At 39.4% G+C, this 20,439-nt stretch overlaps 2 protein-coding genes across 5 annotated transcripts in view; one reads left to right on the top strand and one right to left on the bottom strand.

Moving 5' to 3' along the window:
• Positions 1–2: 2 nt before the first annotated feature.
• TSR3 (TSR3, 20S rRNA accumulation, homolog (S. cerevisiae)) lies at positions 3–4,218 on the top strand. Its single transcript, XM_010570634.1, has 6 exons — positions 3–99; positions 252–435; positions 1,312–1,505; positions 2,294–2,467; positions 3,905–3,968; positions 4,045–4,218. Exons 1-6 carry the CDS (start codon positions 3–5, stop codon positions 4,190–4,192), a joined length of 861 nt encoding a protein of 286 aa, XP_010568936.1. The 3' UTR covers positions 4,193–4,218.
• A 992-nt stretch (positions 4,219–5,210) lies between these two features.
• Positions 5,211–20,439, bottom strand: part of UBE2I (ubiquitin-conjugating enzyme E2I) — a 15,793-nt gene continuing 564 nt past the window's right edge. For 3 of the 4 annotated variants that reach the window (XM_010570540.1, XM_010570539.1, XM_010570541.1), the window contains exons 2-7: positions 15,548–15,626; positions 15,224–15,307; positions 11,818–11,890; positions 10,092–10,201; positions 9,854–9,933; positions 6,357–7,018 (exon numbers count right to left, since the gene is read on the bottom strand). In XM_010570540.1, coding sequence (XP_010568842.1) covers positions 6,955–7,018; positions 9,854–9,933; positions 10,092–10,201; positions 11,818–11,890; positions 15,224–15,307; positions 15,548–15,613 — 477 coding nt within the window. In that variant the 5' untranslated portion in view covers positions 15,614–15,626 and the 3' untranslated portion in view covers positions 6,357–6,954. Of the gene's footprint in view, positions 7,019–9,853; positions 9,934–10,091; positions 10,202–11,817; positions 11,891–15,223; positions 15,308–15,547; positions 15,627–20,439 lie in introns of all 4 variants that reach the window. The other variant, XM_010570542.1, reaches the window with a different exon arrangement.

The raw sequence follows: 20,439 nt of genomic DNA, 5'->3' as shown, positions 1-20,439 counted from the left end.
CCATGGAGCGCGGCCGGCGCGCTGCCCCGCGGAGGGGCGGCCGGCGCGGGGCTCGCAGCTTCGACACCTTCGCGGCGGAGGCGGAGACCGCGCTGAGAGGTGCGGGAGTGTGTCGCGGCCGCTGGGCCGCGCCGAGCGGGACCGCGGGTCCTGCCCTGGGTCCTGCCGGGCCGCGGGTCCTGCCCTGGGTCCTGCCGAGGCGGGCCGGGCCGGGCGGCCGCCGGGCAGTAATGCGCGCCTGCTGTTTTCAGCTTGCCTGGAGGGCGAGGGGGCCGCCCCGGGGGCGAAATTCCCGTGCCCTCTTGCCATGTGGGAGCTCGGACACTGCGATCCCAAGAAATGCACCGGGAGGAAACTGGCCCGAAAAGGGTTGCTCCGAACCCTGCGCCTCCGCCAGAGATTCCCGGGCCTCGTCCTCAGTCCTCTGGCTACCGAGTACGTCTCTCCAGCTGACAGGCAAGTCCCCGGTGAGGCCCGTGCACAGGTGATCTCCCTGCCTGTTGGCAAAGCCCGTGGAGGTGCAGGCTGTGGGGAAGCGCACTTGGTTCAAATGCTGTAATGATGGTATATTAGGGTGAACATTTTAACCACTGATCCATGGCCACAACTGTGCTGCGGAATAAATTTGACCTTCCTGTTACACTACATTGATGCATGAACATGAGAAATGGAGCTGTTTTATTAAATCATGTTAATATTTTTACACAGCTGCTATCAGGTGAAAACAGCATCTATAGATCCCAATGAGAAATCAAAGTATGTGGTTTGTAGGTTAATTTGTTCAGAATCATGGGCCTACAGCTACTGCATCTTTTAGGATTCCATATTCAAGTTCTTTGGCTAGGCAACACAATGCATTAACTACAAAATGTACTTGGGGGAAACACTAAGAATTTTCTTCAGATGGGCCTGCAGAATTTTTATAAAGATGTATTTACTCAGAGAAAAGATTAGTCTTTAGAAGCTGGTGGAGAACCTAAATCTGAACTTTGGTGTACTTTTAAGAATGCGAATGTTACTATTAACCAGACTCTTCTGTCACATTTTTTAAACCTAGAATTTTTCACTTTCAGTTTGAAATGTACGGATAAACCTTCTTTGCCACATGTGTGTTCAGACAAAAAGCATGTTATTATTCTTTCTCATTGCATCTGTATTTTAGATCATTGTAAAATGCATGCTTTTTGATTGACAAAAGGGGGGGGTTGTATGCAAATTTGTTGCCAGTATAAAGCGGCAATTGTAGTTCCCACTAACTTATCAATACAATGATAACAGTTTTTCAAATACAGTGATGTTTCTTTTTTTTAGGCATGTCATTGCTCAGAGTGGAATGGCAGTCATAGATTGCTCATGGGCCAAATTAGAAGAAACTCCCTTTAAGAGAATGAGAGGAGGTCATCTACGGCTGCTGCCTTACTTGGTGGCTGCAAATCCTGTAAACTATGGTCGGCCATGCAAGCTGTCCTGCGTGGAAGCTTTTGCTGCAGCTTTTTGCATTGTCGGTAGGCTGTAATATGTCTGATGTGAAATATGTTACCACCAATTCTTACATCCTTAATAAATCAGAAGAGATGATCTGCGATAGACTAAACTGTAATGCGGTCCCACTGGTCATCACTTTGTTGAGTTTGGAATCAGATTGCCTAGCTTTCTTCGAAGTGCTTGTATCTGGTAGCATCGAGGTATCTCTGGGGCGTTCATGTCAGTTACTATACAGGACACATAAACTGATGATCCTGGTTTTGTCAGGATGGCACTTAATGTTAGAAAAACTGTTAAAAAAAAAAAAAAAGCCAGAAAAGACAGAGCATGAATCCTTAAGCAACTTTGTCTTAATGAGAGATAACAGCTGTCTGTTAATAGGGTGGATTCTAGTTAAGAACAAAAGAAATTGCTCCCTCTTGTGATGTTTTGCAAACTCATCACAGAATTTTCTTGACAATTGAAGAGACATGCTCTACTATACTGCAGACAAATCTTATCTTCTGAAAATACCATATGTACAATTGCTGTCTTGCTGAAGGACTGTGGGAGCTAGACTTTGAATCATTCATTACCTGTACAAAATATTTTTATATAACACTCACTAAAAGACTATGAATTTTTCTTGGATTCAGTTAAGTATTTCAAGTTAAACTGAAATTTGAAAATATTTTTAATCTTTTTAAAAGTCTGAGTCCCCGAACACTGAAAAATGCTGGCAAACATCTATCATAGTGATACATAGGTATGTACTGTGAGTGAAATCTTACAATGAAAAAGAAAACTGATCATTTATCTTCTGTTTTAGGATTCCCAGACCTAGCCACCATTCTTCTAAGGAAATTTAAATGGGGTAAGGCATTTATTGACTTGAACAAAAATCTCTTGGAAAAGTATGCAGCCTGTCATTGCCAGGAAGAAGTGCTGAGAGTTGAAAAGGACTTTTTAGCTAGTGTCCAAGAAACAAAAGATGAAGAAATAGGTAAGAAAAACCACAGACACACCACACACACCCTTTTCCTAACTAAATTCCTTACAATCTTTTCCTTTAATCTCATGAAAATATTGGCAAGGTAGAAGAGCTTTGTTGAGATGTGTTGTTCTGTCTCTATACTGTGTATTCTTCTAAGCAAGTTTGCCTATTTTTTTAACTCAAAAAGATGAAAACGACTAAAGTAATTTAATGCATATATTAATGTATTCACAGCTGAACTGTGGAGCAGCTACCCTGATTAAATTAAGGATATTGGAGAACTAAGGAGTAAAAAGAAAATATGATGCTTCCTCATTTTATCCACAGATGTTAAAAGCAGAGTATGAGTAAAAAGGCTAGTAATTCAGGAGGACTGTAAGAGAAATATAGGCATACAGTCTGACAGCAAGGTAGTTGCACATAAACCTAAGAAAGACCTTTAATGGATACATTTATATAGTCCCTAATCAGGACATTTAAAATCAGACCTATAAAGATAATGAAAATAGCTTATAATACGTACAGTAGTTTATTCCCAGATTCTTCCAGTAACTTATTGGTATCCCAGTATTTCAGGCTATATTCACAGGTGAGTGCTTGGTCTCATTCAAGACAGCATAAAAAAAAGCCACATCAAGTGATCGAGAACATATGAGGAGAGGTGCTCCTCATTAATGTTTTCTTTTCACAGTGGTTAAGTCCCATAAAAATAGGCCAGGGGTTCACACTGTAAGATGGTAGACAGCCTTTAGTTTCACTGAACTTTGATGTCTTTGCCGTGACATGCTAGGCTGAATGAAATCCTCCTCCTGTTTGCTGGAAGCCTAACTACTGTTACATTAAACTGAAGACAGTTCTTGAGGGGCAACGCTACTATGCCAAACAAAGCACGCTTCCCCCCACAATCGTATGTATTATTTTCTGGATGGACTGTAGTACCAAAGCTGTCATGCCTTGTTTGACTTTTCTGAGGTAACAGTTCTCCCCAGCTGTGTAAGTCAAAGTAAATCTAGCCCTACCCTTACTGAGCAAGAGCTAAGCCTGGACAGCTATACTTCACTTCTCAGTAGAGATGAACTAACTAGACAGCCCTTTTAGAACTAAATCATTCTGAGAACATCCATGTTTTCTTACCAAAAGCCTTAGAAACCTATGTGTACAGTCTGACTACCCCTAAAGAGCTACTGAACCCCTTGGGGGGGGGGAGGGGCACAAAAAGCATGGAAAAGAGTGAAAAGACTAGAATGGGGGGCAGGACTTGGTAGTTGTTTCTCACCTCCCCTGGCTTCTGACCAAGTGACTACAGTAAACTTTACAGAAAGCTGAACCGGATTTCCTATGCCTTCCCCTCCATGCCAACAATCTTCTCTTAAAATGAAAATTAAGGCAGACCATTAAAATATGCCTTCTTCATCAATGGGTATGTTTTTTTCCTTCTTTTTCCAGATCCATTTGATGTTGAATCAGGAGAAGAATTTTCTAATCCCAACAGACCAATCAATTCCCCACGGTAATGAATTTAATTTAAATACTATTTTTCCTATTATAAGTTGTTTTGCATTTATAATCCTGAAAAATGTTTCCAGACAAGCACAAAGTAATGAAGAATCTGAGGAAGACAGCGTGAGCACTCCAGATGATGCCACTGAAAGCAGTGATGAGAGCAGTCCAGAAGATCATGGTACTGTAAAGTTGCTGCAACAACAGCCAATAAATCAACTATATGAAAAGTAAAAAAAAAAAATCAAAAAAACCCAAACCACAGTAAAACCCACAACAAACAAACAAAAAAAACCCCTACAATCCCGAAGAGTTGTAACATCCTGTATAAAGAAATTTTCTTGTGAACAGTTAACAGTGTGGCTTATTCACCTGTAATTTGATGCCTAGCAAATTCCTTCCTTTAGGTGAACCTCAGGCGATAGGTGGACTTATAGGTCTATTTGTTATGCACATAAAGGCTTTAGGTTATTTAATTTTTAGATAATTGTTTATGGCATGCTGATTATTATGTAAAGAGCCTGAAGCTTAGTTACAAGTTAAAACTGTATTCTAATCAATGTGTCTGGAAAGTGGTTTATAGGGATTATTTTTACCTAATAGTACATTAAGTAAACCCTTCTAACTTCTGGGCTATATTTCAACTGGAAAACATGACTAAGTTACCACCCTCTTCAGAGTGCCTACCACATAAAGAGCCTCTGACTTTCTGCAGGCCTGAGCCTGCCATATGTATTTCAACTACTTCATCTAGTTTAGGGTAAACTGAATACCTAAGCTTAAAAGGAAAAAAATGCTTCCTGGAACTGTTTTAACATCTCAGTATGTCTTTTCAGTAACTTTACTTTTTTTTTTTTTTTAAATTTACTCTGATCAATAGTCCTAAGCAACATACAATGTTTTGTTGTGACTTTATATTCACAACTGTACCACAAAGTTTCAGGTAACAGGTTCAGCAGTGCTATCTGCCTGCATTCTCATTACTTGAAGCAGCACTCCACCAAGTCAGAAATACACATTGTCCAGCCCTTAAGGATCTGAGTCGGAGACTCATCAGCACTAGTATCTTAGTTCACTTTTTTCCATATGCCTGCCAGCTTGTGTAGTGAAAATGCACCTGTTAGCAGTTGTCTTCTGTACATTTAACTAGAATGCTCTACTGTTTCCAGCACCCAAGTAGAACTTATTTAAACCTAAACTTCAGCAACCCTTCAGGAGAATTGGAGATACTGAGGACAGTTCATAGTGTTACCTTCATATATAGAAGTTCTTCAAGTCACAGCAAGATTTTCACCTCTTAACCCTCATCTACTGGAAACAATAAACACTAGCCCTACTGGAACTAGAATTGGCAGTCACAGCAGCAGTTTTAGTGGTACAAATATGCCATTTCCCTTTAAAAAGAAAAAAAAGAAGCCCAAGTAAGTGACTTTGACAGGGAACCTTCTCCTTTAGCTCAGTTTCTCAGTTACTTTCCCAGCCCAAGCATATGAAGTCTTTTCCAAATCAGCTGCTGTAACAAGGATTTCTAGATAGTGACAAGGAGGCAATCCTACACAAACAATTTTTAGGAGACTGAGAGTAACGTGAGGATGTTAGCTACTCTAATTTGGGGGAACGCTTTTATGTTACAAAGCTGTCGTAATCAAATGCAGACAAGCAGAACAGATCTGGGAACAGAGCTGTATCACGCTTAGAATAACTTAAGTCTCTAGCGATAGCCATTTTTTAATAACAAAAGCACTGAAGAAGCTACAGCTCAGATGGAACAAAACTTCTCACACTTCATTTGTTTTGCAGAATGATTTTGACTAAAAATACAATAAAAAAAGCAGTTAAAGTTTAATAGAGGGCATATCAGCTTGACATACATGAAAATAACTTACATAATTTAACTGATTTCCTTTACAGAAGGAAACTGTAATTGCATAGAGCACATCCTTTTCCTAAAAGCTATATACATTGACATATGGAAGAAGGCACAGAATTATTTCTGATAAACAAGTACCATTTAAAATCCCCAGTTGCTGTAGGTCCCCTTGCATTCCATGGACAGCTTCTATAATTGTTCATATCAGTCTAACGCTTGCGTTATTTTATGTTAACATGGTCACACCAGTATGTTGATCCCATTATGCACAGTAAGCAATTGGTCTCTAGCTAGTCAGAATTCCTAAGGAACTGATCAAAGTTTAATAGCTGCAATTACCACTTGGGGCCCAAAGAAGGGCTGCTTTCATGCTGGGGGTGGGGGCAGGGAAAAGAAATGAAGGCAACATCTAAACAAAAGGTAAGTGCAGCATCACAGGCCTTAAAAACAGGACTTGCACTGAATTGTGTTCAGAGCCATTTAAATGGCAGTCTTTTAATCATTTTAATGAAGATAAATGAAACAAAGCCCTTTATATAAACAGTTTATTTACTCTAAACAGCAACACAGACAGAACGCCATATAAACACAAAGGAAGTGATGCAGAATAAGGATGCTGGCTGACTTTGGATCTCAGAGGCTCTTAAGCAATAACAACCTAGTTTCTGAAAGATAGAAAAACAAATTCAGGGAGGGAAGGGGGTGGAGGGCATGATTTTTTTTTTTTCATACAGCCAGCTAGAGGCTAAATATAGTTCTAACATTTTAAAGCATGCCTGCATCAGATAGCAAAGTAACTAGAGATACTAGTGAATTTATAGAAGTATAAAAGTTTATAATTTTACAGCAGTTGAAATACTGACATCAATATTAAAATAAAAGCAAGTTTTACATAACAATCAAAAATACAAAAGACTGAAGGAAGAGACCCTGTATGAAAAAACTGGGGGCAATTCAGCAAATTTAGAACTGTATACAAGTGGCGAATATGGAAAATGGCACACATACAACCCCCTCCCCTAAGTGGATATTAATTGTACATAGCAACATTAGATTTTGCAAAAGTTTTGTAAACAAGTTCTTGCCAACCAATCCCTTCCTTTTTAAGATGCTGCATGACAGATGCTTATGATGGTGCAAACTTCTTGGCTTGTGCTCGAACCCTCTTTTCGTATTCCACTCTGTTTTGGCTGAATAGAGGAGAGAGAAAGGGTAATTACAGCTTGAGAAATCAGAGGCCATATTATAGAGTTATTCTTCTATTTCTCTTCAATATGAAACTAAGTCATTGCTGAAGGCAAAACCGTTAGATAGGAATTCACCAAACACTACAATTTATTACAGGCTTTTCTGGACCATTACTCTGATAATTTCCTTTGGAGGGAAGTAAGGTACTGTTTAACTAGTTTCTTTCCAAACTTCATCTGCTGTCAAATGATTGTACTGTCTGACTTCATACCATACCAGTCTCTATAAACAGGTTTGCGCCTGCTTTTTTTCAAGGCCAGCTGTACCTTACGTGCAAGCATTCTTGCTCATCAGAACACAAGTTTTCCACTCCCCATGTTAAGACCTGAGGTCATTAACAATAAATTCCAGTATCCTAACAGCACAAAGTGGTTGATGAGAGCAGTTCGCTAACAGCTGGTGAACTTCATATGATTTTTGAAGTGTCATCTTTACTGCTTTGAGGAGAGAGGGCAAGTGCTCTTTTAAGAAATGGGAAAATGGTAACAGTATGGTAGTTTCAGCCTTTATCTCTGCAGACCCTGACTTACAGCATTAGGTTTATCCTAACCTCAGTTGGAAAAAAAAAGCTAGCTCAACATTTTGAAAAAAAAAAAACCAACCTACAGTTCACTAAGTCTAGCATACTTGCTACAGATTAATTAAACAAGCAAGTACTACTTCAGGGAACTATGACCAGTCATTAAGCCTCAGACTCGACACATAAAAGGGCAAGTTCTTTGTTTTCTATTCTTGGGCCAACAAGGGATGGTAGTAGCTTAGTAGAGCATCCATTTACATTCAACGCCATATTTTGTATTAGCTGTCAGAAGTGTCAGTCAAGAGCTAAACAAAAATTTGTTACCATTACTCTTGTGCCAAAGGTAGTTTACAGTGACTAGATTTTGCAGACAGCTTTGCAGTAAACTTAACTTACTTTCAGCTATGAAGGCTTGCTGCAGTAAAAAAAAAAAAAAAAAAAAAGGCAGCAAATTATATCCTCAGAAGTTGACAGTTCGGGGGGGGAGAAGAAATGAAGCCAATTTTGGTCACATCCAATGAACAATTACCAGCAAGCAGACCGAAAATACTCTAGTTTCTTCTCAAACAAATTTACAAACTTTATTCTAAAATTTTTCTTTAAGTTATATTGCATTGTCACATGAGAACACAACCTAGCTCTTAAGTCTCACACCCTCAGAATCCACACAAAAGAATGCCTGCCATAGTAGACTCTGCATGCCTACAGCAGAGAGGAGGAAGTAGGTTAGCACATTCGGAGTGCTAAAGTTAGACTGACAGTACCAAAGCAATCCTGAGAATGTGAACAAGTATTCTTATTTTGAATACAAAGTTTATTCTTGAATTTTAACAATTTGACTACAAGACATCTATTTAAATAACACTGCATCTTCCCCAGTATTTATCAACTATGCCAAATTACAGATGCATACATAATCCTGCTCTGTTGAACTTCTTCTACCAGTTACTCATTAAGCAGTAAGAGAGACACACTCTCAGACTGCAGAAATATAGTAACCCATCTGGAATACTATGCATGTCCAAAAGACATGAAGAATAAATGGGAGACTACATATCTGAAGTAACAAAAAATGTGTAATAGTTTATTCTTAATAGATTTTTTTTTTCTAGAAGCACTTACAATAAAGCAGAAACAAGAGTAGCAAAGACTGGTTTTGTACATATATGTGTGTGGGAGGTGATAAATAAAACACACAGACTATTTATACATGTATGAAAGAATACTATTCCTGCCCTATATTCCCTCAGAGTGGCTTTTAATAAAAAGTAAAAATAAAAATGGGGGGAGGCCTGCCTCATCATTACTGACTCCCAAAGGTGCTGCCTACAACTGTGGCGATCTAACTGTCCTCCATACGCACACAGTCCCACCAAGTCTTCTGTAGATACTTAAAAAAAAAATAGAGTGAAGCCCTTAATTAAATCCAAGATGCACTACCCATCCCTATGTTTCCTTTTCACTAGGATCTTATAATAGACTTTCTTGACATAGCTTGCATGTAAAGTCTCAAAATGCCATTTTTCAAACTTGGCACTCTCCTGGAGACTTGTTCTTCTATCCAGAATGGTAATTCTACATTTCCACCTTGGTCATTTCAGTAGCTGTCAGTGCCAACAGCATTTGTTTAAAGTGTTTTGCTCCCCTAAAGATTATAGATTTTACAATCCATTTTTAATGCTGGGAAAAATTTAAGATTAAGCAAAAAAAAAAAAAAAAAAGAAGTACTTTTTAGCTCATAAATTATCACCTTTCCTAACCAATGCAAACTTCATTCTGCTAAAGCTACAAGCTTTCTGTACTTTTTAAGCTATTCTTTTCGAAGATCCAGTTTCCACACAAGTGCTTATAGGTACCCACTACTGGACAGAAGTAAGTTACTCCTATACTGATGAATGGGACTTGTTACCTAATTCAGTCTCCTCTATCACTGTCTCATGAAGTCATTATGCCTCATCACTACTACTCAGCCTTTAGGGGAAAGGATTCTATGTTGGGCTAGTACCAGGATGAGAATCATGGTCTAACTGAAGGAGTCTTCACACTTTATTGCTGTTGCAATGCTATTAAAAGCTCCACTAGCCTATTAACCCTGAAGTTACTGCTCAAGTTTAGCACAACCTAGGCATCTCTACATGATACAGCCATGAAGGTAGGAAAATTCACCATATCATTCCTAAAAACATTTGCATGTTATAGCATTAACAGACAGCTGTAGGCAATACAACAGCTTTCAAGCTGATACGCAGATACTTACCAGTAAATTGTGTAAGCCTCTGCTTGAGCTGGGTCTTGAATATTTGGTTCATTTAGAAGTTCTTGTATTCCTAACAAGATCTGTAGAAGAATGAATAGAAGTAACATAGGCACAGATATTACTGAGACATTAAATTAAAAAACCCGTAGAAACACACAGTGAACATCTTATATTCACATCAGATAAGCAAGCAAAGCAAATAAAAGGGCTAAGAATAAGTCTAAGTACAATTAATGACCTGTTTAATTGTGATTGCTGGCCTCCAGTCCTTATCCTCCTCTAAGATGGAGAGACACACTGTGCCTGAAGGATACACGTTTGGATGGAATAATGGTGGTTCAAATTTACCTGAGGAAGAAGAGAGAATTACTTGCATGCAGCACTAAGACTAAGATCAGAGAGTTGGTTTAGATTAGTGGGGACAAAAAAAAAAGAAAAAAAAAGAAAAAAAAAGGCTAAAGACCCCCCGCCCCCCCCCCAAAAAAACCCCAACAAAAACCTGCACAGATTTCTGGAGCTATTAATACTGGTTTTCTTCTTGGCTCAGCCTGCACCTAAAGCAGGAACTCCATCACATCTGTGCTATCCATCCAGGCAACGTAACACTATCATTGTGACCAGAAATCTTTTGGTATAGGAATGGAAACTGACAAAATAGTTTGTAGTAGCTTTGTGGTAAAGACCTTTTTAAACCAATCCTGTCTTTACAGACTCACATACTACTATATAAGGGAAAGGTACTGCCCTTCACTCTTCTCTCTTCACTTTAAAATACTGAAAGTTCCATACAAAGAAGAGTAAGTTTCTAGCATTTTCTTCAGTTTCACTTTTCCTTTATGTATAATCAAGATGCACTGAACAAGAGGAATCAAGTTTAAGTTGCAAGACTGACTGAAGGAGTAGGCTTGTGCAGCTCTCCCTCTGCCACAATCTATATTCTGGCATTTCTTTAATCTTTACAGGACTTAAATGCAACAGCCACCATCTTGAGTAATGTAATGAACACTTGTTTAGCGCTATGAAATATCTACATGTTAGTGCAGTTTTCAAATCCATCTGACATCACAAGTAAGTCTTGCTTATGAGCTGCTCAGTGAAGTTCAGTAGGAACTCAGAAGCTGCATTGGTAAGAAGTCTTACCAGTCACATATACATCTTATTTAAGGCATGAGAGTTCATTTAACACTTGCAGATGTGCTAGTTGGTATATCTCAAGATACTGTTGTTAAATATTTTCTAGTTAAAAGATATGTTTCCCCTTGTGTCACATGTATTTAGGTGGTAACAAATACCACCTAACAAAAGGAGTAGCCAAGACAACTGATACAGCCGAAACACCAAAATGAAATGAGAAATGAACCGCTGTCAAAAGAGCCATTTGTAATCAGTCATTGATTTGAGTTGGTAGCCAATTCAAAAACCAGGAAACTAGGCAAGGCAATAGATATTTTCAGATTTCTAAAGTAGGTAAGTTGAAATGGGATAAGGAAAATTCAAAAACTTAGCAAGGAAACTAGGTATCTGAAGATATCTGTTGTACGGAGTATCAGGAAAAGAACAGATCCATGTTTTAGAGCAAGTCAATTAAAAGGTTAAAGTTGATGGAACTTTTTGGGTTTTAATTATTTTTTCTAAGTTCTTGCCTTAGAAGACCAACTTAACAGTAAGAACACACAAAGGGATTTGGTCTAACCATGCCTACCTATTAGTTTCCTAAGAGTGCTGATCAAGTAGCAGACCCTTCAAGCACTGCTTCTGTCAAACTTTGAGGAAACCCATACAGCAATCCCCCTCTCCTCCCAATTTTGTTCTATTGAGCACTTAACTCATTTCATCACAACTTTCTAAATGCAAAGTGGTGGGCGGGGAAAAAAAAAAATCTGTAAGAACAGTAATTCATAGAACCTCATGGACTAGTTTAACATTTTTCTAATAAACCCATGTTTTTTAGTCATTTTACTTACATTTTGGGGGTGAAGAAGGGTAGTCATCCTTGAAAAGCATCCGTAGTTTAAATAAGCCTCCTTCCCATGGTGTCTATAAAAAGTTAAGGTAAAGTTTAGACTACAGCAAGGAAAAGTCAAACTTGTGGAAAACAGCTTATCAAGAATACAGTTTCTCAGGCAAAGCACAAGACATCCTTCTGCTACACAGCAGAAAACAGCTGTCCTACGCTGTAGCATGCTGTCTAGACTGAGACAAGTTATCCCACTTATATAAGGAGTTGAAGAAAGGAAACCCTGCTTTTCCACTTCATTACAGCTAGTAAGTGTTGCTGAGTCATCAATAGTTGGGATCATTGCCAACAGTTCCATATACAAGTTTTCATAGTACACAGAAGAACAGAATACTTCAAGTTTTACATGATACACATGCAATGAGGAAGGGGCCATTACAGCCCCACTTAAAGTAAGTCTGAGAAGATAAGATATGGATACACCCCTTAAGCACGTGGATGTAAATGGCTTCTATTTTGCCTCATGAGAACGTGGCTAAGAAAACCACAAGTGAACAAAAAATTTGCACAGCACTGTAGTACTGCTACAGTTAATGAGGTTCACTAAACTAACGCTGTCTGGATTTGGTAGCAGGTAGTCTCACACATTCCATCTTTTTGTGTAACAAATTCTAAGATGCTTTTTATCCCCATCAGAAACTGGGAAGAGCACTGATAAGAGCAGCTCCCATGCTACACAGCAGACCAAATAAGACAGCACTACTCAGAAGGGTCATATAAACACAGGAAAACATCTAGCAAAGCACAAAAAGCCTGTCTCAAATATATACTTCCTTGTCATCTTACTTGGAAATAAGGAAAAAAGCCCATCTTCTGACAAACTGATTTCTGGCAAGTGTAGAAATACAGAAAAGTTTATTATATATGTAAAATTCAGACCACTTCTCTAACTTGCCCTTGCTATGGAAACACTGCAATGAAAATAAGTGTTGGGTTCATTCTTTAAAACAAACTGGAGTAAAGATGGTCTCACACCTTATCGACATAAATATTATCCTCAGGGACAGACAGGTACGTTTGAAGACCACTTTAGGAGGAAATCCCTAACTCTTTCCTACCTGAATTATGTGATTTTTTTTTAGCAGAAGGAAAAAGAAAAAAAGGGAAAAAACCACCAAAAAACCCGACCCCAAAAAAGCAGCAGCACTCCATTGTCGTTGGTATTTATTGTGCAAAGTGTCAAGCTAGAATAGGAAAAAAAATGTGCTACTGAATACCAAGATAACGTTGTTTTAAAAAGCAAATTAGTTTCATTACATTTGCTATAGTGCACTTAAAGAACTTCTTCTGAACAGCTGTAGTCAGTTGTCAACAACTAGTAATATCTATTCTCCATACCTTCTCAGAAGAGACGTGTCCATTTTTAGAAGAGAGGAGCCTTTTGACAGAATAAACTTTTCCTATTTTGTTTGCTTCCAGTCATAGGTGAAGACAAACAGCTTTTAATAATTTCTTCGAGTAGAACACCAGAACAATCAACAAAAAGTTTTTACTGTCTTTCTGATAGAGCAACATACCTTATGGATCAAAGACAGCAGACACTCAAAAGACTTACTAAGATAATAGTTTGACAGCAGTATCATCAAGATTGTATTGCGTTACTGGATGGGTTGCAGATATTGAGTCAAATTCTAGGTAGTTAATAAGTGATTTGCTGTCAAAAAAGTGAATGGAGATATCCAACCCAGGACTAACACCACACGTTACTTCAATTTTGGATCTGGCTGACAAGAAAGCATTTTGGTGTTTTCAACTACTCATCTGTTTTACAGGAAGCAGCTGCAGTACAGCATGCCTCCAAACACAAAGGCAATAGAGGGCAACTGGTTGGTCGGGTAGACACGAGCCAGACATGCTGCTTCTTGTTAAAGACACAGCATTTTTACTAGAGTAAAAACCCTGATTTTTTAGATAAATCTCTACCAGGAATCACATGAGCATAACTGATCTTTTCCTGGTGTGATAAGTTTTCTAGGAGGCAAGAAGCTGGCTTTAAGTGTCTTGTTTGCTTGATTTTGTGGTTTACAAAACTTTAAAGCAGTAACATGAAGATTTTGTATGGCCTGAAGATTTTACGTTTAAAGGTGACATCTTGAAATGGTACATAACTGGCTATTACGAGGGATAATCTTATTTTGGCAGAACACGAGGGGATGAGTTTTCCCTTACACAGTTAAATTATTTTTAGGTGCTTCTTTAAGAACTACCTTGAGCTGTGCAGACAACTACTAAAATACTGAGCTAAGTTATAACCGTAACAGCAATGCCATATTCAGTGTTAAACTGAGGTAGTAGTACAGAATCTGCAGGTTTTGCCTACACACCTTGTCTTCTCAGAATCTAAGAAACGAGACCTTAACGGGACTTAAGCACATTGGCAAGAGGCAGTAGAACAGGCAAAGCAACAAAAGAAGTCCCACATCCAATGCAAAATGCTGAAGACCCAAAAGAATGAAAACCATCAAGTAATTAATAGTAGTATCTCAGAAGAAACAATGGCATCCAATAGATTCAAGAATAATCTCTACATGCTAAGTATCATCTTGAAAAATAGAAAGAAGAGTCTGCTCAGAATGAGGTGTTATAATGGCAGTGTACAAAATCAAAGTTTCATGCATTAATGATTATTTCCACTTGAAAATTTGCATTTGTCCTGTCCCCTGGAACCAGAGCAAGCTGATAAAAATAAACAATTCTGGTCTCTACAGACTTTTTCCTTTCCCTTGTTATTTTAAGGAAAGGGACACAGAAGCACAAGTAAAATCAGATAAAAAGAAACAAGGTTAGAGAGTTCTATTCTTCTTTCCCTAATACAAAAAGGGAAAATTCCATAAAATGGAAGGCAATGAGATTCCATGTTGATAGCATAGAATTTTTTTCCATTAAATCCAAAACCTTAAAACCAGTGCTACAGCACTTCTCTAGGACTGCAGGGTCTCACTATTTAGTGGGGAAAAAAAGGTACTGGCAGTTAACCAGCAGAGGCAACATTTTGGTAGTATTCATTTTCAAGCTTTAGGGCTTAAGCCAGCATTTAGTAAGAACAAAAGTCACAATAAACCCTGGCATAAAGTAGAAGACAATCTCAAGTCTGCTCAATGCAGGATTCTCACATACTCCTCTGAAAACTTTTATTCTTTAGGTGGTCAGTGACAACAGCTGAACAGGCTCATGGTATATTTTGTCCAGTATCATTCCTAGCCCACTCCACCTAGATTCTGAAGTAGCAGCAGGATCCAAGCATTTCTATTAAAGTACATATAAGTCATACTCTCAGTTGTCAGTGTAATGCATGTGCAGGTTTATGTTACTTTTCACCATAAGTGAGATGTTAGGACAACAGTAAGTCTTACCCCTTTCTTTCCCGGAATAGCACACTCCCAGTTCATTAGATTCATTGTGCCATCTGGATTTTTTGTAGGTACTGCTACAAATCCCTGAATTAAGGCAAAAAGCCAAAGAGTAAGGATTTCAGAAGATGTACTTAGAATTCTTCATGACATACTTTATCTTTACACAGAGTTATCTCTTTTTATACTACATAATTTTAAGCAGCTTTTTTATTTAAAAAATTAATTTAATTAAAAAAAAAAAATCACATCAGGGTAAAGAAAAAAAAATCATCATCAGAACACCAAAATAACTGCAATCAGAAATTTGACAGTTCTCATACTTACAAATGGATGATCTTTTCTCCAGGCTTTTCTCTCCTGTGCAAGTCTACTAAGAGCTATGCCAGACATATTCAGAATCCCTCTAAAACAAAAATAATTGCTTTTAGTATAAACTTTTACTTACAGTGTAAACAACACATTATATTATCTGTTCATAAGCCCTGCTTACTCAGGAAATATTCTGGCCTCTGATTTTCACTACTATAGCCAAGACACACATTTTTGCACACCCTGCAGAAGTTAACATTCAGAAATAACATCAAGTTTGCCCTTGTCAACAACCTCTTAGTTATGGGACTTGACCTACAAAATACTATCCCCAACTTGTGTTTTATATCTGAACCACATCTTAGAAACAACTTTGACAGCAGCTTGACAACTGAAACGCTATTAGTAATGGGAAAAGTACGCATGGTACTTCCTACTTGTGCAACTGATAAACATACATCAATCTCCTTACTACAACACAAAAGGTATGGCTTTCTTCTGTAGGCAAACACCTGTACTGCTCCTGTTTCTGGCAAACAGGGGAATAAGAATGTTATTTTCAGACTGTAACTTCCCATTGAAAGCCAGTATTCTACACAAAAGCAACACAGGTGCAGAACTTAACAAAATCACCTCAGTTTTGCAGTGATGCCACTATACAACTTCTAGACAGCAGAAGGAACAGACAGGAATACAGAACTGAGTGAAGGAAGAGCCACTGGCCCGCTCATTCCACAAGACAGGTTTTCAATTCCGCTATAAGCAGAATGATCTTTCTGCACCTTCACTGCCTTAGTAACAGCCAAGCCTGGTGTCTGAGACTGCAGAAGAAACACGTACAGCACAGGCCACTACTGTGCATGATGCAAGAACAGTTCTAGACGCAACAGTTGCCAACAAAATGGTGCTTTGAAATTCAGAGGAGGATTCTCCATTCACCCAGAACAGCAGTCAAAGGGAGAGTTTATTTTTCATTGTCAAACTGTATCTAAACTCAGGGCTTCATTAGCCACATGGTCAAAACAAACTCCAGTGAAGGTTTTTAATCCTCTTCCCTACTGCATTTATACCCATTTTAAATAAGAGCTGATACTTGGCAGTTGGGGAAGTCAGGCCAATTTGTTCTCAACTCCACACATAACCAACAAGCCTTTATGACAGCCAGGAGAGTAGAATTCTTCCACTAAACAAGGTCACAGAATTAATGAAAGGAGTGTTACCACTCTATTAAAACAAACACTTAAACACTGGTTAAGAACTATGCAAATTCACATTCTATTAATATGTAGGTTACTTGTAAGAATATTGCAGTCTACTACTATAACCATAGGAATTGTAGCTCACAAAGATGCTTGTTTTAAAAATTTCACACATTCACGCTATGCCCTTTAGCATGATGTTCATGCTGAAAATATGTACCAGGAACTGACCTATTCCATGTAGGATATGTAGAAATGTTCATCTCATGTTCATCTGTTATACCCTTTAAAGATTAGAAGACAGCATGCTTCCAATTTAAATATTTACACATCAAAGTGGCTTAGCAGTGCAGACACCTTAACTAGAAGTCTTTAAAAGCACCAGATTAAGAATTTTATGCAGTTCCTAGGACAGCTAGTATTTCAAATCCCTCCTTCTAGCATTTTTTCAAAATCAGTTTTGCATGGATGGCCGTAATCCATAATTTCAACTCCAAACTAGCAATTAAATTCATGTCAGATCAAGCTTCTTAAATCACAGAATCACAGAATGGTTTGGGTTGGAAGGGACCTTATAGATCATCTAGTTCCAACCACCCTGCCATGGGTAGGGACACCTTCTACTAGACCAGGTTGCTCAAAGCCCCATGCAACCTGGCCTTGAACACTTCCAGGGATGGGGCAATCCACAACTTCTCTGGGCAACCTGTTCCAGTGTCACACCACCCTCGCAGTAAAGAACTTCTTCCTTACATCTAATCTAAATCTACCCTCTTTCAGTTTAAAGCTATTACCCCTTGTCCTACCACTACATGCCCTTGTAAAAAGTCCTTCCCCACCTTTCCTGTAGGCCCCCTTTAGGTACTGGAAGGCTGCTATAAGGTCTCACTGGAGCCTTCTCTTCTCCAGGCTAAACAACCCCCACTCTCTCAGCCTTTCCTCATAGGGGAGGTGCTCCAGCCCCCTGATCATCTTTGCAGCCTCCTCTGGACCCGCTCCAACAGGTCCATATCCTTCTTATGCTGGGGGCCCCAGAGCTGAATGCAGTACTCCAGGTGGGGTCTCACAAGAGCAGAGTAGAGGGACCATTAACACTCAGTAAACACACACACACAAAGGCTATATTCAGTCCAATATTCCTCTAGTATTCCCAACACATCCGTCCTTCTTGGTTGTATGTCTGAAGATTTGAAGGACTTAGTCTACACAAACTGTACATACCACTTCAGATCTACCACATGCAGGAGATGTGGAGCTACTGAAAAGATACCGTCAGAACAAAAAGACTCTCCCTTAACCAAATTATACAGGGAGTAATTTTAAATATTTTGTGAGCCCATGCCCTTGCAACAGATGTAAATGAGCTACTGAATATATGGCAGAATTTCAGTTGTGCTGTTAGTAGCTGGTGGTCCACTGTAATAATACCAACCTTCCCATAATAGTTTGAGAAAATTTTTTGTGCTTATAAACCACTCAAATATTCTTAGGTAGTTTAGCAACTCAGCTACCTTTTCTGCCAAGAAACATATTACAGGATACTTTCAAACACATGAATTATATTTCCTGTGGCTAACAGCCAATTAATTACATGCACCTCAAGGGAAATGCCAACTTCTCAGAGGGCATATAAATGACATATGTCCTACAAAACATCACCAATCAAATAACTTTCCAACAGAAAACCCCCAAGTTTTCAGGCTCTGTATCCTGATTGCTTTTGCAACTGGTTATGCACTATACTGTGCCCCAGTAAATTAAAGATTTTCTTATGTTTTATAAATACCTTTTCAAATCTTGAGGCACTTGACTTAGTTAAGCACTGACAGGCTACATCCAAAATTTCAGCATATATGAGAGACCACAGGCTTCAGTTACCCTGATGAGTGCAGACAAGCATCTAAAACCTCATCACAAACTACTACCAAGTAGAGATTAGCGACAAAGAAGACTGAAAGCCCGTTTCAAAAATTAAGATCCTGTTAGGTAAGCATCCCCTCAAAAGTAAGTCAATCTATTGACAAATTACCAATATATACTCTCTAGCAGCTCTTCAGTACAAGAACTTAACTTTAGTCCTGCTGGAGCTTGAGATAGGACAGAGATTGATCACCTCAGTATATATTTTGATCTCAAAAATTATGGAATAGCAGGAAGGAGTGAGATACTAAGTGGGTATTAAACCTGAAGATGCGATATTCTCACTGCTACTTTTATATTCTTCAATAATTTATGTGCATGGTTTGTTTGGTTGCTGGGTTTTTCTTCCTCTCTCCTTTGGAATAGTAGTTTGCCCAGATATCTATAAGTTAAGTTTAGCTCTTGTAAGCTTTTGAAATACCTCACAAGTGCAAGATATGTCTATTGACCTGAAATAGTTAAATTAAAAAAAAAAACCAAAACCCCAAACCAAAAAAACCCACAAACACCACAGACACCACCAAAACCACATACAAAACAAAAAAACCCCAAACACCCCAGTTCTTAGGATTTATTTTTTTTAAATATCACAACTAATTTGTTTTCTTCACCTGAGAAATTTACTGCTGATTAACAGAATCTAAGTCCTAACACATTTACGTGCTACATCACTGGAAAGAACACAAACTTTCACACCAGAGGAAGTATATCAACCCTACCTTGCAGGGGCCACACAACTGTACTTAAGAGACCAGTCTTCACGTTGTGTTTGGGATTAATTCCCCCAAGCACACTCTGGCATTAAGAGGTAGCAATGCCCCTTTTACTGCTATCAACTCATTAGAAAATTAACAGAAACTTCCAAATTTACTCAGCAGTTTGCCTCTGCCGCTGTTACTACTACCTATTTTGGAAAAAAGGACAAAGCAAATCCAACACACTCATCACAGGCGCAAACTTTGTGTTCCATTACAAATCATCTTACCCATCTATACCCTCTGATGGCGGGGGGAGGATAGAACCTACTGCCAAACACAAAATGCAAGTCTTGCAAAGAAGCGTTCACATGCCACCGGAACGGCAATTGCACCCACAGTTCTGACCCATGACAAGTCTCTAAATACATTAACAACATGCTCTTTAAGTCTGAAGAACTTTCAACAGCTCTTATTAATTCCAAACAGGAAAGAAAAAAAAAAAACCCAAAAGAAAAAACCCGTTAAGATTACTAGCCTCACATTTTTACTTTGCAGGTTAAATACTGACAGAGGAAGACATTATCAATCGGCGTAGTGTGCCCCAAAACTATACAAACTTTACTTTTCGGAAGGGTGGAGAAAGCCAAGAGCTGAGGTTTAATCAGAGCAGGCTAAGTCCCGACCGGAACAGAAAGTCTCCTCCTGCCTGGGGCACGGAAAAGGTGGAAGAGGCGGCACTAAGCCGAACGGCTACCAGAGTCGCGAGGAGAACAACAAAAGGAGCCGCGCGGCAACAGCTCTCGATGCCCGACCGGCCGAGTAGCTTCGCCCGGAGCAGCCGCGGCAGGGCCCAGCACCGCCCGCCTCCGCCGAAGGCCGCTGCTCTCGCGGGCCCTGCGCGGGGGCCGGGTCAGCCTCCGAGGCCTGCACAGGGCACCCCGGCGCCCGCCCGCCGGCTCCCGGGCAAGCACCCCTCGGGGCGGGGACCGCTTCGCGCAGAGCCCGGCAGTGCCCGGACCTCCTCGGTGAACTCGGCCCGCGGCGAACCGGGACCTCCGGGGGCGGGCCGCAGGAGACGCGGAGCCCGCCT

Source organism: Haliaeetus leucocephalus, unplaced genomic scaffold (genome assembly GCF_000737465.1).
Source record: "Haliaeetus leucocephalus isolate CR32 unplaced genomic scaffold, Haliaeetus_leucocephalus-4.0 Scaffold295, whole genome shotgun sequence".
Taxonomy (NCBI): domain Eukaryota; kingdom Metazoa; phylum Chordata; class Aves; order Accipitriformes; family Accipitridae; genus Haliaeetus; species Haliaeetus leucocephalus.
Note: the sequence above shows the minus strand (reverse complement) of the source record. Positions and strands in the feature narration are given on the sequence as shown.

Bases quoted from the DNA above. Each gene is read 5' to 3' on its own strand.
- TSR3 (XM_010570634.1), top strand. From the start codon at position 3: ATGGAGCGCGGCCGGCGCGCTGCCCCGCGGAGGGGCGGCCGGCGCGGG. The intron at 436-1,311 runs GTACGTCTCTCC...TCTTTTTTTTAG, and splicing joins CTCAGTCCTCTGGCTACCGA to GCATGTCATTGCTCAGAGTG. The intron at 1,506-2,293 runs GTAGGCTGTAAT...CTTCTGTTTTAG, and splicing joins TGCAGCTTTTTGCATTGTCG to GATTCCCAGACCTAGCCACC.